The 24,565-nt window shown below is 44.6% G+C and overlaps 1 protein-coding gene across 3 annotated transcripts in view; it reads left to right on the forward strand.

Annotated features, from left to right (window-relative positions):
* LOC121458445 (serine/threonine-protein kinase Sgk3) overlaps window positions 1-24,565 on the forward strand; it is a 113,393-nt gene that overhangs the window by 45,901 nt on the left and 42,927 nt on the right. For 2 of the 3 annotated variants that reach the window (XM_041667750.1, XM_041667752.1), the window contains exons 1-2: window positions 4,589-4,660; window positions 19,502-19,719. In XM_041667750.1, coding sequence (XP_041523684.1) covers window positions 19,642-19,719 — 78 coding nt within the window. In that variant the 5' untranslated portion in view covers window positions 4,589-4,660; window positions 19,502-19,641. Of the gene's footprint in view, window positions 1-4,588; window positions 4,661-19,501; window positions 19,720-24,565 lie in introns of those variants that run through there. The other variant, XM_041667751.1, reaches the window with a different exon arrangement.

Raw genomic sequence — 24,565 nt, forward strand, 5'->3', positions numbered from 1 at the left:
CTAAGACAAGATTGTTGTGAGTACTCTGCCCCACGGAGCTGGGAGGTTTCTAGTTGCACTGATTAGAACAGCCACTGCTCCTGGCTGTCTGGGTGACCAGTCTGTCTGCGATGCTTTTGGTTGCTGTGTTCAGTCCAGGCCCCCAGTCTCCCCACACGCATGTGTCACCAGTACTGGGAAGTTCTCCAGGACCTCTGGGGTTCTCTATGCTCACTGGCTCTTATGTTTTGTCATGTGAGCTCCATACATTCTCCCCAATTTGTGTTTCTATTTCCTCGACTCTAGGAGTGTGCTGGAACGTCCCTGCTGGCCTGTGAGGTCTCAGAGCACAGTCAAGTTGTGATAAACCCTGCTTGTTTTTCTTCTCTGAAGGATTGTGTGCCTTCATTGCCTGATATTAGCATCTTGGAAGCTATTAGTTTATATATATTATCTGGTCCTTTTCTTGTTGGTGCATGCAGTAGGGGCAACCTGCTAGCCTGTATACTCATGCTCAGGACAGGTGACTGCTGTTGGGTTTGCCTGTTTAATAAATACTTCTTCTTTTTTAATAATTCATTTATTTTATGTACATTAGTATTTTGCCTGCATGTATCTCTGTGTGAAGGTGTCAGATCTTGGAGTTATAGACAGTTGTTAGCTGTCATGTGGGTGCTGGGAATTGAACCCAGGTCCTCTGGAAGAGCAGTCAGCTCTTAACCAATGAGCCATCTCTCCAGCCCCAATAAATAAATATGTCTTAAATCTCCAGAACATTCTAACAGTTTGCTATTAATAGTGATTATATATTATTTGGGCCAGGCTCCAGGGGCTAGAGGATTTGTTATAAAGTGCACGTGGCAATTTCAGAGCACAGGGACCACTGGTAGGTTGCAAACAAACCAGTTTTCAGTCTTGCTTGGTAGTTGGTTCCACTTCTGTTGTCACCAGGGTAAGAGTGCAGTTAAGGAAATAACACTGACAGCCATAATAGCCCACAGTACTCCCTAAAGGGGAACCGTGAACTGAAGGCTCATCCCGGGAATGGTGAAAACCTTCCTGGTCCAACCCTGAGACGTGTTATGTTATTTTGATTTTAGCCTTGAGAATTTCGTTTGAAATTGAAAGGGGAAGCCGTCACTATCTTACTTGCATGAGGGAATAAAGAGAATCAGAAGTTGAGTTACAGCAAGGGAAAACGAGTTTAAAGAATGTTTGCAATAATCCTAGGATGACCCATGCTTTTTAAGCAGTTGTGATGGGTATGCCACTTGTTTGAGTCATGGAGAAAAGAGTGGAAAAAGTATTTTTCTTTTCCCTTTCCTTTTACCAGGTGGCGCAAACCTTTAATCCCAGCACTTGGTAAGCAGAGACAGGCGGAGCTCTGTGAGTTGTAGGCCAGACTGGTGTTACAGAGTGAGTCTCAGGACAGCCAGGGGTATGTACAGAGACCCTGTCTCAAAACAAACAAATAAAAGAAAACCCAAACTATCTTCCTTTTTTGAGCTCTGGCCTTTGAAACCAAGGCCTTGAATATTATCACTGATTTTATATATATATATATATATTATATATATATTATTATAATATATATAATTATATTATAATATAATATATATAATTATAATATATATATATTATAATTATATATATTATATATATTATATATATATCTCAGGAGCTAAGGATATATGATATATAATAAGAATTTATATTATATCCTTAGCTCCTGCTTTAGGTATGTTAATTGGCTCTTATTATATATTATATATTGCATATATATATGTATATATATCCTTAGCTCCTGCTCTTTATTTTTTATTATCTCCATGGATTTCAAGGATTTAGTCTTCAAAACAAGTCTGATTTGATAACTTCTTATTTTCCCTATTTTATATGAATCAAGCACATAATACTGCCACTTTTAATTTTAGTTAGTGTGATATGACTTAGTGTTTCAGTATCATGCTATTTTAATAATGAAAACTTTATTATTTTAATAAAGAAACTTGTTGCTGGTAACTTGAAAAGCCAAACTGTAGCTGGATACTGAATTTTACTTAGGCTTCTTGAGATACTGAGAATCAAAACTTCTACCTGCATTTTTGGGGGTCTGGGGACATTTATTAAGTAACCTACACTTTAGTTTTGGAGTTAAACGTTGAGTAAGAGAGAACCATAGAAGGCAGCACGGAGAACAGTGCTGAGCACTGTACCTGTTATCATCCCAGGTCTGCGAGCTGTGTAACTGAGGACCAAGAAGAGGATCCTGTGGGCTAAGAGGCAGAGGTAGCACAAGCTACATGTTGTGGGTATCGTCAAGGAGCCAGTCATCAGCGACTGATAGATATACAAGAGGAAAGCTGGGGACTTGCCAGAAAGTAGATTAGGGTCAGAGCGAAGATCTTGAGTTCTCTGAATTTGGACTTCTTACAAAAATGGCAGTGAAAATGGGGGAAGGTCACAAAAGAGACCCCAGACAAGGAGAGTTGGGGATCTTAGGACCCCTGTGAAGAAGACAGGACAACGGTTTGATCTTGGACAAGAGTATCACCGTTACTGTCACACACAGGAAATTCGGGAAAGAGCCTGAATGGAGTGAGTGATGCTGTACACAGATCCCAGAAGCTGTTTGCTTTTGTTCTGATTTTAAGCCTCGATTATTTTATGGACACTGATTGGCCATTCCGTCTATTCCTTCTTGTAGAGTTGGGTCTAGTAGGAGGAACTCTGGAAGGGCATTTAAATCTAGGAGGCAACCTTCATTTTACTGACATGCAAATTGAGGGTTTTTTGTGACTTCCCTGTGGGCCGCTGGCCTCCTGGCGTTCATTTCTGAAGTCCTTATGGTAGAGGTTTTTGTGTGTCAGTTTCTACTTTTTTGGTACAGTGAGCCCCATTTTCCCCTGCTTTTATTCAGCTGCTAAATCAATCAAATGAGTTGATTCGTGTCATTTTCAAACTTAGATAGATGCTTTCGTAGTTAAGACAATTCAAGGACCCTTGCTTTCTTTTACTCCATAGACCTAATCACAAACCAAGAAGTAACACATCATGAACATTCATTTTGTCAAGAAAGAAAAAGAAAATTAGGGGAGGGAGCATTTGGGCTGTAGTTCAGTGGTAGGACGCTTGTTTTGCCTGCATGAGCCCCTAGGTTCAGTCCCCAGTACTGTTAAATAAATGCAACTTACAGATCTTAATTGGCTTTTACTTTGCTAACTTAGACTTGAGCCACCCTGACTCCATAAAAGAGCCCAGCAGAACGGACAGCTTTTATAGCCAGAACAGGGCTGAAAAGGGGGAATCCTAGAAAAGGGGATTAGTTATTTGTGAAGTTGCTTTCCCAATATGGTGGAGACAGGGAAAGCAAAGATAGAAAAGTAACTCATGGGTTAAGAGCAGATTACTTAAGGTTAATTTTTGTAACAATTAAAGGGTTTTTAAACGATGGATTATTGGCCAATTCAGAAAATTTCTGCATTTTTGTTTTCCAGTCTGAGAAGGTGCAATAATTTTAGTGCCGTGGGACTTCAGAGAGTACATTTTGATTTTTAGGCCAAACTGTTGGTGCCTAGTACAGGAGCGGAGTCTGAGACAGGTCTCTGGCAGGTCTCATTTAACTATGCCAGACTTGGCTTCGGTGCGACAGGTCTGCCCTCTTAAATGTGCCCGAGAGAGGGGGAACAGTTATAATTTAAGATGCGGGTGGTGAGTCTTACCTTTGGTCAGTACCCATAATTCCTTCCTTCCTTCCTCACTCCTTTCCTTTACCCCAATCCCCTTGCTTTCCAGGATCTCAAGTAGCCCAGAGTGCCCTTGAACTGGCTAGTAGCAGAGGGTGACCTCGACTATGATCCCTTTGCCTCCACCTCCGTCCGTCCGTCCATCCATCCACCCACTCACCCACCCGTCCGTCCACTCACCCGTCCATCCATCCATTCACCCGTCCGTCCATCCATCCATCCACCCGTCTGTCCGTCCACTCACCCAACCGTCCGTCTGTCCATCCGTCATTCCATCCATCCACCCACCCACGCACCCATCGGTCCACAGGGGCACATGTAGTCTACTTTGGCCTAGAACTAACTGTGTAGCCAAGCCTGCCTCAGCCTCTTAAATGCTGGTTGCGAACTGAGTGCGACATCGTGCCCCCCTTATAATTTTTAAAAGGAAGTAAGAGGGGCCGAGATGGAGGTTAGTAACGGAATTATTCTTTGCTCCTCTGAATACACTTCCCAATGCAAAAACTCTTTGCACGTGGAACACTGAATTCGCCTGTGACTCCTACCTTGACTGGGTAACCCGAGTGAGCCGTGAGGTCCCTCTGAGATCTCACCTTAGCTGGACTCTGAAGACAGCTTAGCCTTTTCCACCCCACCCCTCTTCACTTTAAGCCTGTAGGACTTTTCTTGTCTTCCCTCTCTGCTTCATTGCCCAGGTTCAACCCCCACTCGATGGTGGGGGGAGGGGAGGAAGCGTCAGGCTTTATTTACTCCGGACCTCTCGGGACGCGGTCTGCGGAAACCTTTGTCAGGCGCCAGGTGACTGGCGGGGGCGGGACGCGGATGTGGGCGGGGCGCCCGGCGCCCCGGGGACGAGTGCCGAGGCCGGCCGGGCTGGCGTGGCCAGCGGTGTCGCTTCCAGCTCGCCACGCGCACGCACGGGCTGGGTTCCCTAGGTAAGCGCGGTGGGAGCCGAGTGGGCCGGGTCCCGCAGGTGTGTCCCGGCTGCCCCCTCCTCCCCGGGGACTGGCGTGCGGGAGTGGGGCGGGGCGGGGCGGGCCCAGTGGGCGGGCCCTCGCGGGACGGGACGCAGACTGCTCACCGGTGCTGCGGGAGAGCTGCGGCTCTGGCCACCGCACTTCCTCCGGAGGGAGGAGGCTCGAGTGGTTCCACACGCGCGCCCTTCCCAAGCCCCCAGAAACCTTAGGTAGTGTACAGTTTTTATGGTCCTTAAAATACACGGCTGGTGCTTGGTCCAGGACTTTGATTAGGGGCTGCCCGCCGGAACGGAAAGCTGCGATTAGTGGGGGGCTCTTAGAGGACGCCAGGGTTCCGGTAAGGGAGCAGGACGCGGAGATTAGCGCGCAGGTTTCTAAGTTGGAATACCTGAGCTCCGGTGTACTTATTAACCAACAAAACTTGAGCGGTTTGCTCAGCTTCTGTGCGCCGTGGTTTTCAGGTATGTAAAATGATGTGCTGGAGCTTGGAATCTTTCGGAATTGTTGTGAAGATTGGGTTAATACTAGTGCCTGGCAACGAGCGCTGGTTATTTTCGCTCTTTGCATTCTGATGAGCATGAATCTCTAAGGTTGTCATTTCTGGGAATCGACGCCTCTCCTCAGAGCTGTTGTCTGATTGTTTGGGAGATCCCTTTGAGGCAGTGTTTATGAACTGAGGAGAATTTAAGGTTCTTTTCTCAGGTACTAAAGGTAGTCTGTTCTTCACTTTCTTTCAAATCAGCTCCTCACTAAACCTTACAAACACTTCTCTTTTTCTTCGGTGTGGTGCTTGGGATGGAACCTCCCCCCACCCCCAGCATATGCTTGCTGGTGAACTAAATTACACTTCTGTACTCATAAACCTTAGTTTTGAGGACTATTCTAAAGGGAGGATGGAAGAAGATAGATACCTTTTAGGGTGAGTGTAACCTCCTCTTGAGAGTCGAGGTAGATTTGTTGGAAAGCATTTCTCATGACTTGATTCAAAACTTGTGCTGTTTGGGGCAAATGCTTACTTTGTACCATACTACTGCAAGAGTGCATAAACCATAGCACCCAAAATAGGTAAGCAGGCGTCATCCGAACAATAGTTTGGCAGGGAGAAACAGGATCGAAAGAGATGTGGAAGCCGGATGTGGTTACAAGTGCAGGCTTGTAACCTTTGCCCTCCGCAGCCAGAGACAGGAGGATAGCTGAAAGTTCCAGGCAAGCCTGGGCTTCATAGTTCAAGGCTAGACCTTGTCTCAAAAGAAAAAGAAAAAGAAAAAAAGACCCAGAACCAGTAAATGGCAGAGCTTAGATCTCAGCTCTGCAGATCAACAAGTTATGAAACCAAAGGAAGATGTTACCGTTTTTATTTTCGACAGTTTTATGGTGCTGTGGGTTTCTTCTCTCAGCAGTGTCTTGCTTGGTAGCTTAACTGCATGATTCATAGTCATTCTTCAGCAGCTTTGATTTAAATCACAAGTCTGGAAGTTGCTGCATCAATTATTGCTTTGAGAGCAAGATGATTGTCTTAAACTTTGCACAAACATGTTCTAACAGGGCTTTGCTTTTGTTTTTTCAAAAGGCAGCCCGTTTCTCTGTGTGCAGAAGGTAAAACCAACATAAATGAACTGACTTCGTTGTCAGCTTGTTATCACTGTGTTTGTTACTGGTGAAGTTTCCTGGATTGGGTAGGGTACAGTCAGGAAGGGACACCCGGAATGCTAGCCCTGAAATGGGAATGCAGAGGTTATGTGGCAATGTAGCTGCTCACTTCAACAGCCTTTCATAGTAAAATCATTCTGAGTTACTGGTGCGTTAGTTGCTGACTCCCGGCTCCGTGCACGGCTCGCTTCCTTACCTCCGGGTATTTGTTCAGATGTTTTCTTCTTATTTAGAATTGCACGCCACCCCGCACTTCCCAGAACATATACTTACCGGTTTATGTAATTACTCCTCTGCTGTCTGCCAGGAGAGGTTCCAAGTGGCTAAGGGTGCTTCCACGTGCGTTCCCTGCTGTATCCCGAGTGCCTGGAAACGGTACTTGGCACGAGAAGATACTGGCTGTGCAGATTTGAGCAGATACTTCCAGCACAACTAATAATCACATCAGCTAATGTACCGACACTTTGCTTTGCCGGCCCCTCCCCCTACTTTACTCTCAGTTATTCCTCCTCGTCGCCCTGGAGTAAAACTTTGAGGCCATATTTAATTCCCCCATACCTTGCACTAGACAGGCAAACAGCTAAGTTTCTCGCTGTTTTTTTTTTTCCCCATACAAGCACTCCCCTTGTTGCTAAGCCCTCTTCCTCTGTCCCCTCTGATACACCTACAGCCCTGTAGTTCTCCTTTCCGAAGCTTTCACTTCTGCAGAGTGAGAAGCCAAGTAGGCATTCATCTTCCTCCCGCTTGGTGATCTCAAATACACATTTTCAGCCTCTGTGTCCTACAGATAGATAAAAACAGTGATTCCCAACTTAGGCTTTGAAATATGAAGTAAGATTCCAGTGGCAGGACTTTGTAAAATCCCAAGATGAGTATTGATTGCTTCGTGATGGTTGTTTTTGTTAATGACTTGGTTGCTTTCCTCAGTTCAGAAAAACTGGCCTGGTTGTGCTGCAGGTCTTGACTGCCCTTTCTGGGTAGAGTGCCCCACCCCCATCTAGCTCACCCCACAGCACCCCCGAATACTGGATAGGTTTAGTTGGAGTTGGGTTACTCTTTCTCAGAGCTCTGGTGGTAGTTTCCCCAGAAATTGATCAAACTTCTTTGACTTATGATTCTTTTGGTGTTTTTCTTTTAATCTGTTGCTGCATCTAAACAGGACATGAACTATGCACGCAGAATTTCCATGTTTTCTTTTTCCATTTTTTCCAGTTACCTTTAAAGAAAACGTGAGGCCCGCGTCTCTGCTTTTTAAGTAAGTGTGAACTCAAGTTCTAATAGAGCTCCAGACCATTAAAGGTGGAGTCTCGCCGCTTGTTTTGAGAGTACGGTCTTGGAGGGTGGGGGAATTGAGTAGGATGTTAAAACAGAGATGGAAACACTGAGTGTAGGTTTCTAAGGGAGTGGGTGTCAGTAGAACAGGGTACTTTGATGCATAACAGGCAGGCCGATACTTTTAAAAATATTTAATGTTAATCTCACTCAGGAAGTTGTCCGGACAAGGCAGACTGCACAGGGCACTGTCTGCAGCTTTGGATTTCTTGTGGAGTATTATTCCTAAAGTGTATTTTGTTTTTGTATCTCTGGGCACACACAGTCCCATTTCTCTGCTTTGTTTTCTGAGCTGGGTGGAATGGAACATTCTCTTCTTCTGTTTGGCTCTGACTTCACACACCGTAATTTCTCTGTGTGTCTGTGTGTCTCCTCCCCACCCAAGTAGTCGAGGGTGGCCTTGAAGTCTCAGCCCTCTTTGAAAGCTGGGATTACAGGCACACTGTGCCTGGCTTTGCTGTTTTTAATCTTAAAATGTGTTCATGCCTCTTTCTTAGTTTGTTTTCCTGTATGCGTGGAGAAGGTACATCCCAGAGTTTTTACGTCTTTGGAGGAATGTGGTCGCTACGAGTTGGTTGTCGATGCTTATAGTTTTTACTTGATATCAGCATTTGGTTTAACAAAGTCCGCATGATTGTATAGTAAAAAACTATCTGTGAGCCGGGTGGTGGCTGCACATGCCTTTAATCCCTGCTCTCAGGGGCAGAGGCAGGCAGAGCTCTGTGAGTTCAAGGCCAGCCTGGGCTACAAGAGCTAGTCCCTGGACAGGCTCTAAAACTAAGCGCTCTACAACTAAGCGCTCTAAAACCCTGTCTCAAAAAACAAACAAACAAACAAACAAACAAAAAATGTGTCTGTGTACATATTCTAATTGCATCGTTTTTATTTTATTTGTGGTACTTTCAAAAATAAACTTGATTCTTGAATTTATTTGAGACCAGCACGAATAAGACCCTGGCTTTTTTCTTTTTTTTAACTTCAGATATTTTTACAATTCAGTTTTTTTCTCTTTTTCTGTTGCATCCCAAACTGAGCTGGATTTTTTGGGGTATGCCTTAGCCTAAATTCGTTCTTGAGTTTGAATACGTAGGCAAATATAGGCATGGATTTATTTCGCCATTCCTGAATGAAGCATGCAGTTACTAATGCAGAAAACAGTTACCAGGGAAACTACATGTAAAGGTCTTAGTTTTAGACATTTTACATTTAGACATTTAGTTTCAGTTAAAATTTTATGTATTGCTTTTTCTAGTGGTATAGTCAGTAGGTCAGGACTTGAGTCGTGTGGTATAGTTTCATTAAGTACTATGATTTAAATATGTAATTGGTTATAGTTAGTGTGCTTTGATGAATATCTTCAAATGTGATTGCCAGTAAAGCTTACTTTCAAGAGAAATTTTGAAAGCAAGTACTTGTTTTGGAGAAATTTTTCCTTTATTCTACTATTCCCTAAGCGTCTGTGTTTCTCCAACCCCCCTTGTTTCTGAGATGCCTGTACTAAGGGTGTTCTGACCAGCAGAGTTGTGTCGCAGACTAACAAGACTTTGCAGTACACACACACAGGAAGCACCACGCTGGTAAACTGTGTGAGGAAGCATTTTATTAAGACAACACAGCCTGGAGGTGTGTGTAGTGGAGGGAGAACTGGAGTAAGAGCAGAGTGCTGACTCAGAAGGCTGACTAAGCACTTAGGAGGTGCTGGTTACTAGAAGATCTTGCCAGCCCTCTCAGCCAGAACTTCTGAGCCTAGCTCAGATTTAGCCCTGAGCTGTTGTGGGAGGAGCCGGGTGGGGGCAGGTTAGAATGGAAGCTGAGATAGCAGGTTGAAGTCTCAAGGAGGTTGTTGAATTTGTGTGTGTGTGTGTGTGTGTGTGTGTGTGTGTGTGTGTGTCCTGCTGTCTGCAATCTTCCGGTCCACACAAGTCACAGACCAGCTTTCCTTCAGGCCCGTGATTGCTGTCCCACAGGTGTGCCTTGAAGTTCAGTGTGTGTTCCCGTGGGCCTGCAGAGCACCTGAATAGGAAGGCTTGGAAGAACAGTGCAGCCCAATGTAACTGGGACCCCAAGACACAGTGACCTTGGGAGACTGAGAGGTACAGGCCCCAGCCCTGCTGTCACTGTTACAGTTCCCCTGGGTTCTGGATCAAGTGCAGGCCGCGCACTATGGGAAACTTTAGAGCCTTCCTTCTCCCGCAGTTCTGAGGCTACCGAGGAATACAAAGGGCCCTCAGTGGCCGCTGTGCAGCCTCACTCCTTCCCCTCCGACCTGTCCGTAATAAAATGGGTCAGGGAGTAGGCAGGCTCCCATGGCTTCCGCTGGACACTTCTCAAACTGGTAGATGCATACTTTCCATCGTCTTAGTTCCAGCTGTATCACTTTTCATTATCAAAAATCAGGATGAATAAAGGTGCCTCTAAGAAAAATATAACAAATTCAGGGAAAACTGGGACAGCTCTGAGTGCAGAACAGGGAAAAACCGAAGAGGGGTGGAGCTGGGGTGAGAGGAAGGATGTGCGAGCAAAAAAAAACCGGGAGGGCTGTGACTGATTCATCCTGTGAGGCCGGGAAACGGGGAAGGTTACTATGCATCTTTCATCAGGATCCTGTTTGGTTTTAAAATCTGGACAACCTATTTTACAGATGTGACAAAGACTGGCTTTGTTTCTGTGGAAACATTTCAGATATGTTTGGAGCCAGAGGCCTCCTCAGGGGCGGAAGTAAATAAGCACAGATTTATATGTTTCTAGAGTAAATTTTTCAAGTCTCTCACTCTTCCTGAGTCGTTTTAGCTTCCTAGTCAAAATAAGAGGTAGGGATGTAGATTTCCCATTTGCCCGTAACCATTACACATCCGTACCCCCAGCCCCATCATCACCACTGGCTGGTCGGCAGGCTCATCATAATCACCCGAGTGGGTAGCTCCCATTGGCATTTCTCTGTTGGTGTGCACTGTACGAATATGGACGTGGGATAATGTTGGATTCCCTTGTTTAGTATTATACAGATTCTACTTTATAAATCCTGCACTCTGGTTCTTTCTCTGCTACCCTGCTGCTCCTGTAGCCACTGGCCTTTCTATTGTCCTTAGCTCTGCCTTGACTCGGATTTCAGTTAGATGAGCTCTCAGAGTGGAGCCTTTTAGTCTGTCTTCTCTCGGTGGTGTGTGTTTAAAATGCCCCTCCCTGTCCAGTGTGACTTCAGAGCTCATTTCTTTTTAGCGCTAAAAAATGTTCCGTTGTCTGTACGTATCACAGTTTATTAATCTAGCATCTTTTGTTCTCTTCCTCTTGTTGACAGCTGCCACCTGTTCCATCCAGAACTCTCTGTCCCCAAGGTGTTAGCTTGTGGCTTCCATCTTGACCCTTTTCTACTCTTTTCAGCTCCTGGGCGGCCATATCCCAAGAGCCTCTACTGATGTCCTTTCTCTTGGCCATGGAGCCAACTCTAGCCTGCCCGGAAGGCATAGGTGCTGGACTGTGGAAGCAACTTGGGTAGGAACCAGTTTTTATTATAGGAATAAAGTTATCTGTGCTTGGCCAGCTTGACTGTGCCACCCGTTTGGGGACTTTCAGCTTCCTGGACTTTCTGAGAAAAGCTGCCGGTTTGTCTTTTACATGAATTCCAGGCATCGTGTGGTCTCAGTGCTGCCAGCCGGGGAACAGGGTAAGGCTTTTATTGTTAGTATTAAATATTTACTTTGTGTGTATATGGTGTCTGTGCACATGTGTGTGCAGCGCCTGTGGCCAGAAGTGGATTCAGATCTGGAACTGAGGTTTGGGCAGTAATGAGTGGCCCAGGATGGGTGCTGGAAACAACTCAGGTCCTGTACGAGAGCACCAAGTGCTCTAAACCATGTATTGGTTCTGTTAAGACTCCAGCAGAGTGTCTTCTGAAGTGGCTCAGCTCTCCTGCATCCCCACCAGCAGACAATGGGAGACCTGTTGGTCCTCTCACAGCATTTGGTGGTCATGGTTTCTGGATACTGGCCATTCTAATAACCGTGTATCTTTTTCCTACCTCTTCTCTCTTCTCCTCCCTCTCCTCCCCTCCCTTGTAATGGGACCGAATACAGGGCCTGTGTGTACTAGGCAAGCATCCTATCCCAGCTGTATCCCTAGAATTCTTGTTTTAATTTGCATCTTTCTGATGATACATTCTTAAGAGCATCCTTCCAGGTGCTTATTTGCCATCTGTACATTTTGTTTTAAATTATCTTTGTCTGTGTGTGCACTGGGGGAGTAGTTGTGTGCCACATTGTGTATGTGGAGGTCAGAGTACAGTTAGTAGGAGTATGACCATGTGGGTCCCAGAATAGGACTAAAGTCCTGAGTGTTATAATTTTAAAAACACCATGAAGAGAAGTTACACAACAGGACTCACATGGGAGGTTTATAGGAAGGAGGGGGGGGCAGAGACAGGTCCCTGGGGACAAGAGTTACAGGGGAGGGGAGAAAAACAGAGAAAGGAACAGACAGACAAAGAGAGCAAAAGAAAGATGGGAGGTGGGCAAGGCCCACCTTTTAAGAGGGTACACATAGTGAATGTGCACAGGAGGTGCTCTTAGTGGCTGCAGCTGAGGACGCATCCTGTCAGGACCCTGAGGGCAAGCCAGTACAGAATACTAACACCGAGGTCATGAAACTTGGCAGCAAATCTTGTTGGTCGAGGTGCATCATCTGTAATGAGATTGTATGTTAAGGTCTTTGACCGTTTTTAAATTGTGTTTTTTAAAAGTCCTTTTTAGGCACTCCTTAAATAGCTTTCACAGGTATTTTCTTTCATTCTGTGGCTTGCCATCTTAATGTCTTCATTTTCACTGGATCCTGCTGTGCTGTCGCTGTAAGCCGCCACCGTATCAGAGGCCATCTAGGTTAGCTTCTGGGACCTTCTGAGTTTTGCATTATATACCCATGGGTTTCCTTTGGTATCCTCCTGGGTCTTTTAGCTCCTACCTTTGAGTACCATTGTTCCAGTGTTAATCCGTTGCCTTAACAAGACTCTAGGTCTCTGTGGATCTGCTTTGTTGTTTTAGAACGGATGCTGAAGATTCGTGAGTGTGTCTGCCTCCTGATATGGTATAGTTTATTAGGCAGTATTGAACCAGTCATTTAAGATCCTGAAGAAATAGGCTTTAGAAACGGCTTTAAAAGGCGGTGGGGGTAGGTTTTCCCCAGCCCAAACTAGCTTCAGTGACCTTGACCTTCTGATCTTCCTACGTCAGCCACTTGAGGGCTGGAATTACAGGAAGGTGCCACCTGCACAGTTTTCGTGGTGTGGGAATTGAACCCAGGGCTTCACAGATGCTAGGCAAGCAGTCTGCCAGCCAAGCTACATTCCCTAAATTTATGCTCTCTAGAGGTAAAAGTAGGAGAACCTTTGATCTTTATACTTAAAAGATTTTTGGCTTACCTCAAACAAAAACAGAGAGGTCCAGTTGTTAGCATATAATAGACTAGGAAATGAGGACTGTAGCGAAAAAAGCTTTAAAAGCATAAATGAGTGTCCATATATTTAAGCAGTATTAGGATGAACAAAATTTTAACCTAGAATTTGAGCATTTTTCTACTGTAGTTTCACACATATGTACATAATCTTAAATAAAAATTTTAAAATAAATAAATATCCTTTACTGAAAGCATCAAATTGGGAGGAGGTGGCACAGATCTTTAATAGCAGCACTCGGGAGGTAGAGGCAGGTGGGATCTTGTGAGTTTGAGGCCGGCCTGGTCTACAGAAGGAGTTCTAGGACACCCAGGGCTACACAGAGAGATTCTATATAGAGCCTTGTCTCCCACCCACCTGTTTCCAAATGCCTGGCATCCTCTTCCCAAATTACCACACTGAGGCTTACATTAATTATAAATGTTTGGCCAATTGCTCAGGTTTATTACTAACTAGCTCTTACATGTAAATTAACCCATTTCTGTTCATCTCTGTAATGCTACATGTCTATGACTTTATGGGTCCTCTGGCATCTTGCTTCTTGAACATCTGACTCACATCTCCCTGACTCTGCCCTTCCTCATCCAAGTTCACAGTTTGACTATTCTGCCTAATCTGGTCCTGCCTTGCCATAGGCCAAGCAGCTTTTATTATTGACCAAAGGGAGTAATACATATTCACAGCATACAGAAGATCATCCCACAGCAAACCCCTGTCTTGAAAATCCAAAAAAAGAGGGAGAGAATTAAATTCATAGTGAAATTAATGTTACTTTTTCCTAATTTTACTTCTGACTACTTCCAGGTAAGTTCATGAAAGACAGGCATGGCAGCATGCTCTTGTGGGCCTCACTACATAAGAGGCTGAGGTAGTAGGATCATGAGAGCCCAGGAATTCAAGGCTGCCTGGGCAACATAGTAAAGCCCTGTCTCAAACCAAAAAAAAAAAAAAAACCAAAACAAAAAAAAAAACCAACAAGTCTTATCCATTGGTTCCTGTAGGACTCTGTAGGGTGTATGTGCACATCGTGGAGACAGTGTGATTGATGGATGCAGCCTTCCACATCAGAGCATCTGGGTTTGAATCCTAAGGGTTACCAGTGGAATCTGCTTATCCCTGCACACATCCTTGGGCCATCCAGACTTGCCCAGAATCAGTTTGCCTTTGCTATACTAAGTGGAATGCTGCTCTTCATACATAGTGGCTTAATTTGGTAGCTCAAATAGTGCCCCATTCCTGTTCCTGTTGTCAGTCTCTTGGATGTCCACAGAGAAGTGTCTGATGTCTTCCCAGGCTGTGTACCAAGCCCAAACCAAATCTGCTGTTGGCAGATCCTAAGGGCCAATAGTTTTTCTCTTCTCTTGATGCTTGTCTGAGACTCCTTAAGCCACTCTTGCCTGCTGTGTCATTTCTAGCTCTGTTGAGTGTGACGAGGCAGAGGCTCGGGGGCTAGGGCAGCTTTCATCATTACAGTACCTCATAGAACAGATATCGCTAAAAACTGGCAGCCCTTCTGGGTTTCTGAGGAAGTGGGGAAAAACAGTACATCCAGACACGGAGTTTGGGTTGTTTTGCTCTTGTCTCCTTCTCTCACTGGAGATAGGACATCCTGCCTCAGAGCAATGGCGCCCTAGGGAGTCATCTTCACAGTGAATCCCAGAGCTTCTGGGCCTATGCAGGTATCCAGAGTGTTTGCTGTGCCTTGTTCACTTAAGATAATGTCGTCAATGCGGTGGATTAGTGTGGTGGCCCATGGAGTCTGCGTGATCATGGTCCCTCATCTTCTAGAGCGTATTATGACAACGCTGCAAATGTTGCTCTCTGGTCTGACCGTGAATGACAGGTACTGCTGTGTCTGCCATGTGATAGCAAACCGCATCTCATTGTCCTTACTGATGCTGTTACGAAGGAGGACATTTACCAGGTCATGAGCCAATACACTCGCTAGCAGGGATTACGCTAACAGTCGTCATCCCAAAGTACCTCCTCTGGGCTTGCATCCGGAATTAGTAGTGCTACCTGGTTAGATCTGAGTGACCCATAGCCATGCTCCAAGATTTGTTTTGGTTCTGGCCCAGGTGCTCAGGCAGTTTAAGTGAGGTCATGATAGGATTAACACTTCTGATTCATCAGCTTTTTGATAGTGATACTGACTTCCGAGCTCACAAGGGATGGTGGGCGGAGTGCTTTTCTTACTTTCTTAGTGAGAATAGAGTGGTCAGTTCTAAGGCCTGTAAGCCAGGAACTAAAGCTGCTGACAAACTCTAGATTCCTGTCAGAGGTTTCTCCAAGGCTCTTTCTCTTGTAATAGCTTTTTTGACAAGACAAGGATGTATTATCGGTGATATGGTTAGTGACTCTTATATATGTTTCTAATAAAATTCTAGGATGAGGGAAATAGACCCAAGATAAATCTGTGGTTGCATTGAGCCCACCAAGATTCTAGGCCAGTGCCTCTTACACTGTCTTTAGGAGCCCCACTCTAACTGGTAAAGCACATTTTGGGTCCCCAGATCTTAGTGTCAGTTCAGAGATGGTGTTCAGTAACTTTTAGAAGAGTTTTGTATTTCCCTTTCTACAGGCTACAGTAGCTATAGATCCTGAGGTGATAACAGATCACTCTTGGGAAAAGCCTTGAAGGAAGATCAGCAGTCTATCTATGGCTGTGTGGCTTTTTTTATTTTATTATTTTAATTTTTTTAATGTACATTGAGGTTTTGCCTACATGTATGTCTATGTGAAGATGCCAGATCTCCTGGAACTGGAAGTTACTGTGAGCTGCTGTGTAGGTGCTGGGACTCGAACCAGGGTCCTTTGGAAGAGCAGTCACTGCTCTTAACCACTAAGCCCTGCTTGTGGTCTTTTAATGGATCATGATAATCTTACATTGAATCCAACGTGTTCTCTGTCTTAAAACTTCTCCGTGAGCTCAATTGGGTTATGTGATAATCAAGAACAATGAGAACATGTGTAGCTCAAATTTTAGTTGGTCTTAATAATCAAAACCCAGAGTCAGGTATAGGGGTTAATTATGAAGATCAGTGAAGCAGAGAGGCCAGCCACTAGAGAGTTCTTTTACTTCTATCCATGTTCAGACCGAAGGGGTGATCCTCACACTGTCTCCACCAAACCTCAGACTGCCCTGAACTGTCTTCCTCCGCCGTATAGCCCTCTCTCCACCCAGCCATATCACTCCTGTCTCCACCTCCTTAGTGCTGGGATTAAAGACTTGTGATCCCAAGTGCTAGGATCACCTTTGTGTGAGCTCTGTTTCTCTTTTAGACAGATTCTGTCTTGTGTTGCCCGGGGTGGCCTTGAACTAACAGAGCTGCCTCTGCCTCTGTGGCCTGAGACCTAGGATTAAAGGTATGTGCCACCACTCCCTGACTTCTAGTGGCTTAGCTATGCACTCTGATCTTCAGGCAAGCTTTATTTGTTTATGTTTTCATAAACAAAATATCACTACAAACATGAGTGAGGGGAAATGGCATCTTGAAGAACAACTTGAAAGGGTCACATGGAGCATGGGGATGGGAAGACTCTGGAGACCTGGATGTCCCTAGAGGAGGTCAGTTAGCTCCATTGAGCTGAGAAGTTCAGTTGAGTGGAGTTGGAGGCCAGCATTCTGAGCCTCAGTCATGTCGCTCCAATGCTTGCATCCGCCATCCAAAGTCTGCTTTCCAACGAGAGCCCTTATGGGAGCATCTAAGACTACAGTGTTGCTTGTTTAATTGCTCCTCACCAGTTACCATTAAATTCTGGCCCGTATTTTTAGTCCTATCTTCTGGCAGCTAGACGAAATTAAAGACTAAAGCGATCATATTCAACTAGTCATTTACTTTGTGTGCACTTTCAAGAGCATCCTGTGATACCTTGCATGTCATTGTGCCATCCTCGCCCTCCATAGGAGGGCTATCACTTATTAATATGGCTCCCATTGTTATCTTTTTTCCCCTTTTACTAAAAATAGGTTCTTTTATCAATCAGTATATCTGAGCATATCCCCTCCCTCCACTTCTTCCATTTCTTCCTCACCTCTCCCATCTGAATCCACTCCTTTTCTGTCTCTCACTAGAAGAGAACAGGCTTGTAAGAGATAACTACCAAACATAACAAAATAAAATATAAGTTAAAACAAAACCCATCACATTGAAGTTAGACAAGGCAAACCAACAAAAGGAAAAGAGCCCCAAGAGAAGGCAGTAGAATCAGAGACCCACTTGCTCTCATACTCAGGAATCCTAAAAAACACTAAACTGAAAAGTCTAATATATGTGCTCCAAGGACCTGGTGCAGACCCCTGTCGGCCCTGTGCTTGCTGCTTCAGTCTCTGAGAGTTCATATGGGCTTTGTTCAGATGATTTAGAGGGCCTTGTTCTCCTGGTGTCCTTCATCTCCTCTGGTTCACACACTCTTTATCAGGGTTCTCTGAGCTGTGACGGGAGGGATTTGATGGAGACATTCTATTTAGAGCTGTGTATTGTGTATCTTTCTCTCTCTGCATGTCTGGCTGTGGGGCTCTGGATTTGTTCCTCTGCTGCAGGAGGAAGCCCCTCTGACAATGGCTGAACACAGCACGGATCTATGAATTTAGCAAAATCATTAGGAGTTGTTTTATTGCTTTTTTGTTTGTTTGTTTGTTTGTTTTTTTTTTGGCTGATACTATTTGGTTTTACCCAAGTCTCTGAGCTATCTGGTCTATGGTTCTTGGTCACCCAAGCAGCGTTGAGTGTGGGCTTCATCTCATGGACTGAGTCTTAAGTCAGATCAGACAGTGGTTGGTTACTTCCACACACAAATTTTGTGCTGCCATTGCCATGGCATTTCTTGCAGGCAGGAAGCTTGTAGATCAAAGGTTTTGTGGCCGGCTTGGTGTTTACATTTCTCTCTTGGTAGCCTGCGAAGTATTTTACCATACTGCAGACACTAGAACTGGGGTGAATGTTCTGTGTAGGCACCAGCTTGGCCTCTCCACATACGGTCAGTTGTGTGGTTGTTGTCTTCAGCAGTGGTCCTTGCCGTTAGTTTATGAAGAGCAACCATTGTCTTGGCAACAGCCCGAGGTGTTTTGGGGATTTCCATGTGACCCCACTGGCCAACAACTCAGTTGAATATAATCTAGTACCAGTACTAGAAGCTTTCATTGGTGACAAGAGATGACCAGCTGGGACTCCATTTTCCTCATTATTTGGAGACTATTTATTAGGAGCGCCTTCATATATTTTAAGAAGTTTCCACAGCGCTAGGTTTCCATACCACTCCTCAAATGCCCCTCAGTACTAGCTGCCCCTCCCAGCATTCCCTTTCTGGGTGCTATCTCCCCTCCCTGTCTCAACCTGATCCTCCAGTTCCCATCTGCCCAACCCCACCCTCACTCCATCCATAAAATCTATTCCATGTCCCCCTCTCAGAGAGATTCATGTGCCCTCCCCCGCACCCCGCTGTCCCTTTCTTTATACCTCACCTCTCTAGGTCTACAGATTGTAGATTGGTAATCATTTATTTAATGACTAATATCCACATATAAGCGAATACATACCATATTTATCTTTTCAGCTGTGGGTTACCTCATGCAGGATGATTTTTTTTCTAATTCCATCCATTTGCATGAAAATTTCATGATGTCGTTTTTACAACTGAGTGACACTCCATTGTGTGAATGTACCACAATTTCTTTATCCGTTCTTCTGTTGAGGGACATCTAGGCTGTTCACAGCTTCTGGCTATTCACGAATAGAGCAGCGGTAAACATAATAGAGCAGTGTAGGATGAAGCGGTCTTTGGGTATAGGCTTGGGAGTGGGATAGCTGGATCTTGAGGTAAATTGATTCCCGGCTTTCTAAGGAACCACACTATTGATTTCCATAGGGATTCTGCAAGTTTGCACTCCCACGAGTGGTGGAGGAGTGTTCCCTGTGCTCCACATCCTCACCAGCATGAGCTGTCACTGTGTCTTTGATCTTAGCTAATCTAACAAGTGTATGATGGAATCCTGGAGTCATTTTGATTTGCATTTCCCTGATGGCTAAGGATGTTGAACATTTCTTTAAGTTTGAAGTTGCTTGGTTAGAGTTGCACCAAGATATTTTATATTATTTGAGACTGTTGTGAAGAGTGTTGTTTCCCTGATTTCTCATAGTCTACCATTTGTATATAGAACAACTACTGATTTTTTTTAGTTAATCTTGTATCCTGCCACATTACTGAAGGTGTTTATCAGTTATGAGCCCCTGATATTTGCGCCGTGGACGCTGGTCCTCCAAAGAGCCAAGCTGGTGTTAAGAACCGCCAATTCTCTTGACTGCTGAGCTATTTTTGCAGCCTCATAATGTTATTTTTTAGTTTACTAATCATGGTTTTTCCTGTTGTTTAAGGTTCCATGATGGAGTTTGAACATTACCTCAAGAGGTTTCATATTTTGGATTAGTTAATCGTCTTTACCCTCTGCTGGGGACTTTGAAACTTCGGATTCAGTTTCTGTGTCCTTCAAGACATTACATGCAGAGATTGTACCATGGACTGCAAGGAGAGCTGCCCGAGTGTGAGCATCCCCAGCTCTGATGAACACAGAGAGAAAAAGAAGAGGTTCACAGTAAGTGCATAGCAGGAAGCTTAAGAGAGTCAGTACAGCAAATGTTTCCACCTCTGCCTGTGTTCTTCCTAACTAGGAATCCGCCTCCCTTCCTCCATGTGTCCAGGTTCTGCTTCTGTTGAATGAGCTGTCCTCACAGAGCCCTCTTTGGCTGTTGTAAGGAGGCTGCTTGTTTGTCCCGGCCGCCCAGAACCGAAACAATCACACAGAAACTGTATTATTTAAATCACTGCATGGCCCATTAGCTCTAGCTTCTTATTGGCTAGCTGTTCACATCTTAATATAACCCATTTCTATTAATCTATGTATGGCCATGAGGCTGTGGCTTACCAGCATCTGTGTCCAGCAGGGCTCCATGGCTTCTCTTTACTCCACCCTTCCTCCCAGCATTCACTTTAGTTTTCCCCACCTAGCTCTTTCTGCCCTGCTCTGCTATAGGCTCAAAGTAGTCCTTTATTAACCAATGGTATTCACAACATACAGAGGGGAACCCCACATCATTTGGCTCCTGTAACAGTGATTGTCTTTTTTAGTGCAGATTTTTGCCTATTTACCAGTCCCTTTGGGGAATTTTATGAGGTTTGCACGCTCTCTCGTCAGATGTTTGTATACAGATGCTGTTTGTGCACTGTTAGTTTGTACACACTGTTGAGTGCTGTAGACTCCTGAAGGCCTTGAGCCCATGGTAAGGACTACTGTCTTGAAATTTCCATGGTGTCTCATGGTATTTTATTACTTTCTGCCACATTTTAAAATGTTTCCTTTTTCCTCTTTTCTCACCTTAAAGGTAAAAGCCTTCCTGATTTTGTTTTTTGTGCCACAGTATTTGCTGGAGGGAGGGCTTTATAAGCAATAGGCACAATGAGTTTGTGCTAGTAGTGTTATCAGTGACTATTACTGGGACATAAGCTCTTTAAAACCTTTGTCTGTTTGTGTGTGTGTGTGTGTGTGTGTGTGTGTGTGTGTTCGTGTAGCATATGCGCACATATGGGCCCATAGAGTATCCTAATCCTAACCATAAAGGAGTCAGATATTCTCAGGTGTCCTCCTCCCTCTCTCTGTACCTATCCCTTTGAGGCAGAGTCTCTCCTTGAACCTGGGTCTCTTGTTTTCTTAGTCACTAAATCTCTGCCTTTCCTCAGAGATTGAATTACAGATGTGTACAGAACACATCCTGTTACATAGTTCTAGGATACAAACTCAGTTGCACATGCAGTTTTTTAAAAATAGTTTTCATTTTCTTTATGCATGTATGTATAATATATATACATAGATAGATTAGATAGATACAGATAGATAGATAGATAGATAGATGCCTGCATGTATGTCTGTGTACTGACTGTTTAGTGCCCTCAGAGGCCAGAAAAAGGATCCCCTAGAATTGGAGTTTACAGATGGTTATGAGCTGTCATGTGGGTGCAAGGAGCCAAGTCTGGGTCCTCTAGAATGCCCCCATGCTGAGCCATCTCTCCAGCCCTACAACAGGTCACCATGACCTGAACCACCCCTCCAGCTGAGAGCAGATGTATCCTATTAGTATAGCGAGACACACTATGTTTAGTCCCAGTGCTCCAGACAGGATCGTTAGAGCTTTCCTGCCCTTCTGTCTCTGATCTGGTCTTTGCTGAAAGTCCCAGGCTGCTGTGCAATATGAAGACGTTTGCTGGACTTCAGCTCTGTTCTCTACTTACTTCCACCCAGGTGAGAATGCCCAGGCTATCTTACTCTGTCATCCTGCTTGTGCACGCAGCCATACCGCGGTCTGCATTTTGGTTTTATAGGAGGAAAGGTGTCCATTTTCAGAGTATTCGTGGAGTAAATGTCTCTGTGGCTTCCTTCTTGTCATCCCTGCACATCTGTAATGTTCCAGCTTTTAGTTGTATTCTAGAGAATAGCTGTGGCTGACGTGATACAACCTGGACTTCTAACCGGTGTTTTAGCTGCCCTCTGCCATTGCGGGATGATGAGAATATCTTCTATTGGTGTGACTAGGGTCTCACGGGGCACTTGGCTAACGCAGTGCCTTTGTTCTCAGTATTGCTCATCAGACCCCTTTTGGGGCCACCCCCTCATCTGTAAATCTGTAATAAGTAGGTCACTGGATCCTTGCCATTGAGCCCTGTGACAAGTGACTTTCAGCTTAAATCCATGTTCACATGGGAATTGAGAAGAACTGAAATCCTAAGCTAACTACTCCAGCTACTATCTTCTGCCTTATTAACTTGCAGAAGTATTCTGCCCTCCTAAACAAACACACCTCCTGCGTTGATACAGAGAGGTTGGAGTGTGTATCTGACTGTCTCCCCTTAGCCTCTAGGTTGCAAAGTGTGTTTATCTGTGAGTTATGTGTGAGAATGTGTGTTTTAACAACAGTATCTTAAACAGTACATGCTTATTAATACATTTATATGAGCGTATTTTTAGCAATGCCACTTTGAAGGTCAGCAAGGACTTCTCTATCTTGGATAAAATGTGGTGTGTATGCGATATATTCCTTCCTTTTCTCCTTGTTCTTACCTTTGGGCCATTTTGTCCTTCCGGAACTTTGCCTCCCATCAAGTTTGGCAGACGTTCCTTCTGTGTGGACGGTGGATTAAGTTAGGTGTCCTTTGCTCTTTTCAGGGAGAGAGGCTTCCACACAGTCTGTGAAAGTCAGGAAGCCTCTGCCAGGGCCTGGTATTTCTGTGCTGTGCCCTGGTTTCAGAGTTCCTGTGAAAGTCAGCTTGTTCATTTACTTCCGTCAGACGCCCAAGTGTTTCCCCATTGGAGGCTTTGTGTGTATGTAACCACTTAAAATACAAAATAGCACCTCCACACTTCACGCTGCTCTCCTTTGCTGTCCTACTTACCTTACCTAATATGTAAGTAGCCGTTATCAGCACTTACTTAATATATTTTGTCATATTCTGAATGCCTTGCCTGCTGAAATGCAAGGTCATTTGAGGAAGGACTTCCTTTGATATTGTTTCATGAGACCTTAAAATTGAGTTAGTGATGGAGGAAGGTCATTGGTTAAGTAATAAAGAAACTGCTTGGCCCCATAGGTTAAAACATAGGTGGGAGGAGTAAACAGAACAGAATGCTGGAAGGAAGAGGAAGTGAGCTCAGAGACGCCATGCTCCCCTCTCCTGGGCAGACTCAATAGCTCTGCTCTCTGGAGCAGATGCCATGCTCCCCTCTCCCGGGCACATGCGATGAAGCTCCGACCCAGGATGGACGTGGGCTAGAATCTCCCTGGTAAGCCACCTCGTGGGCTACACAGATTATAAGAAATGGGCTAGTCAAGGTGCAAGAGTTAGCCGAGAAGAGGCTAGATATAATGGGCCAAGCAGTGTTTAAAAGAATACAATTTGTGTGTTGTTATTTTGGGGCATAAGCTAGCCAGGCAGTCGGGGTGCCGGGGACGCAGCCCCGCCGCTCCTATTACAACAAGTTAGTGTAGGTTTAATGAGAATTACCTGGCTGGAGAGATGGCTCGGAGGATACGAGTACTGGTGGCTCTTCCATAGGACCTGGGTTCAACTTCCAGCACCAGTGTGGTGGCTCACAAGCATCTCCAACTCCAGTTCTGGAAGATCCAGTACCCTTTTATGGCCTCTGAGGTCACTGCACATGGTGCACAGATATATATGCAGGCACTCTTACGCGTAAAAAATTTTAAGAATCTTAGAAAAAAAAATTTTTTGATTTGAAAATTTCTTTTGGTTTTGCCCATTCATTTTATTGTTGTTGTTAAAACTTATTTAATGGCGTGTGTGTGTGTGTGTGTGTATGTGTGTGTGTGTGTGTGTGTGTGTGTGTGTGTGGTTTGCTCCAGAGACTCTGTCCTGAACCCAGACTTGGCTGTGGTCTTGGCTGTAGTTGGGTATTTAAGGGAGACAGCCCTCCTCCCTCTTCTGTATCTTCACCAGGAAATCGTACTAGGGCCTTAAAATGCCCCTGTCACATAGACCAGGGTCTGTTCTCTGTGTTAGGGCTGCTTCCATATCTCCTAATTAGGAGACTCAACGGCCTGGTGCTTGACCGAGTCTCCTCTTTATTGCTGACACAAACTCAGTAGTTTTGCATAGTTTTACCTGTAAAGGGATGTCCATGATTATTTTCTGAAAATAACAAAATTTTCCTAACATCTGAAGTGTGTTTACACCATGAACTAACAGTTGACTCTAAACCAGCCCTCTGACTGCTCAATAGTTGCAGCTCCAGGGCCTGAGCCATGTTGTCCTTCATCTGAGTAACACATGCCTTGCCGGCTGACTGGTACCAGGGGTTTTGCCTTGCCTCCCGTCATCCTTCATTGCTTCTCTCATAGAAAGATACAGCTTTAATATGGCTTTATAGCCAAGGGCCCTGTTAATGTGGCCACTTATATGGTATATCACAGAATAACAGAACTATGTCTTCCTCAGAGTATTATTTAGTATGGACGTGTAGATGCGAATTACCTACCTTTTGTGGAATGGATGATTTGTACGCATCTGTGTGGTTGTCTGAGATGAACCTGCTTTTCTCTGACACTAAAAGACTGTGGACACAGGTGTAGGAAATCACCTGAAGCAAGACAAGTCTAGTTATCACTATAAAAATTGGGTTTATAACCCAAGTCCTTCACCAGAAACTCTGTCTTCATATACTTTAGTTATTGTTATCTTCTTGTTAGAAATGGTAGCATCTTTGGGTTCTCCAACTCTTTCCTCACAATTCATTGTAGAATGTGAACTTGTGTCTTTGGACTGAACTGTGAAAGTTAATTCTGTACCTGCTGCTGATTTAATGCTAGGTCTGATATATAGTGGGAGGAAATGATATGGATTGTAGTCAAAGTTGTGCAGTGTTTTTTTTTATT

This window comes from Microtus oregoni, unplaced genomic scaffold, assembly GCF_018167655.1.
Source record: "Microtus oregoni isolate MIOR12 unplaced genomic scaffold, Mior012 000017F_ref0000208, whole genome shotgun sequence".
NCBI classification, from domain to species: domain Eukaryota; kingdom Metazoa; phylum Chordata; class Mammalia; order Rodentia; family Cricetidae; genus Microtus; species Microtus oregoni.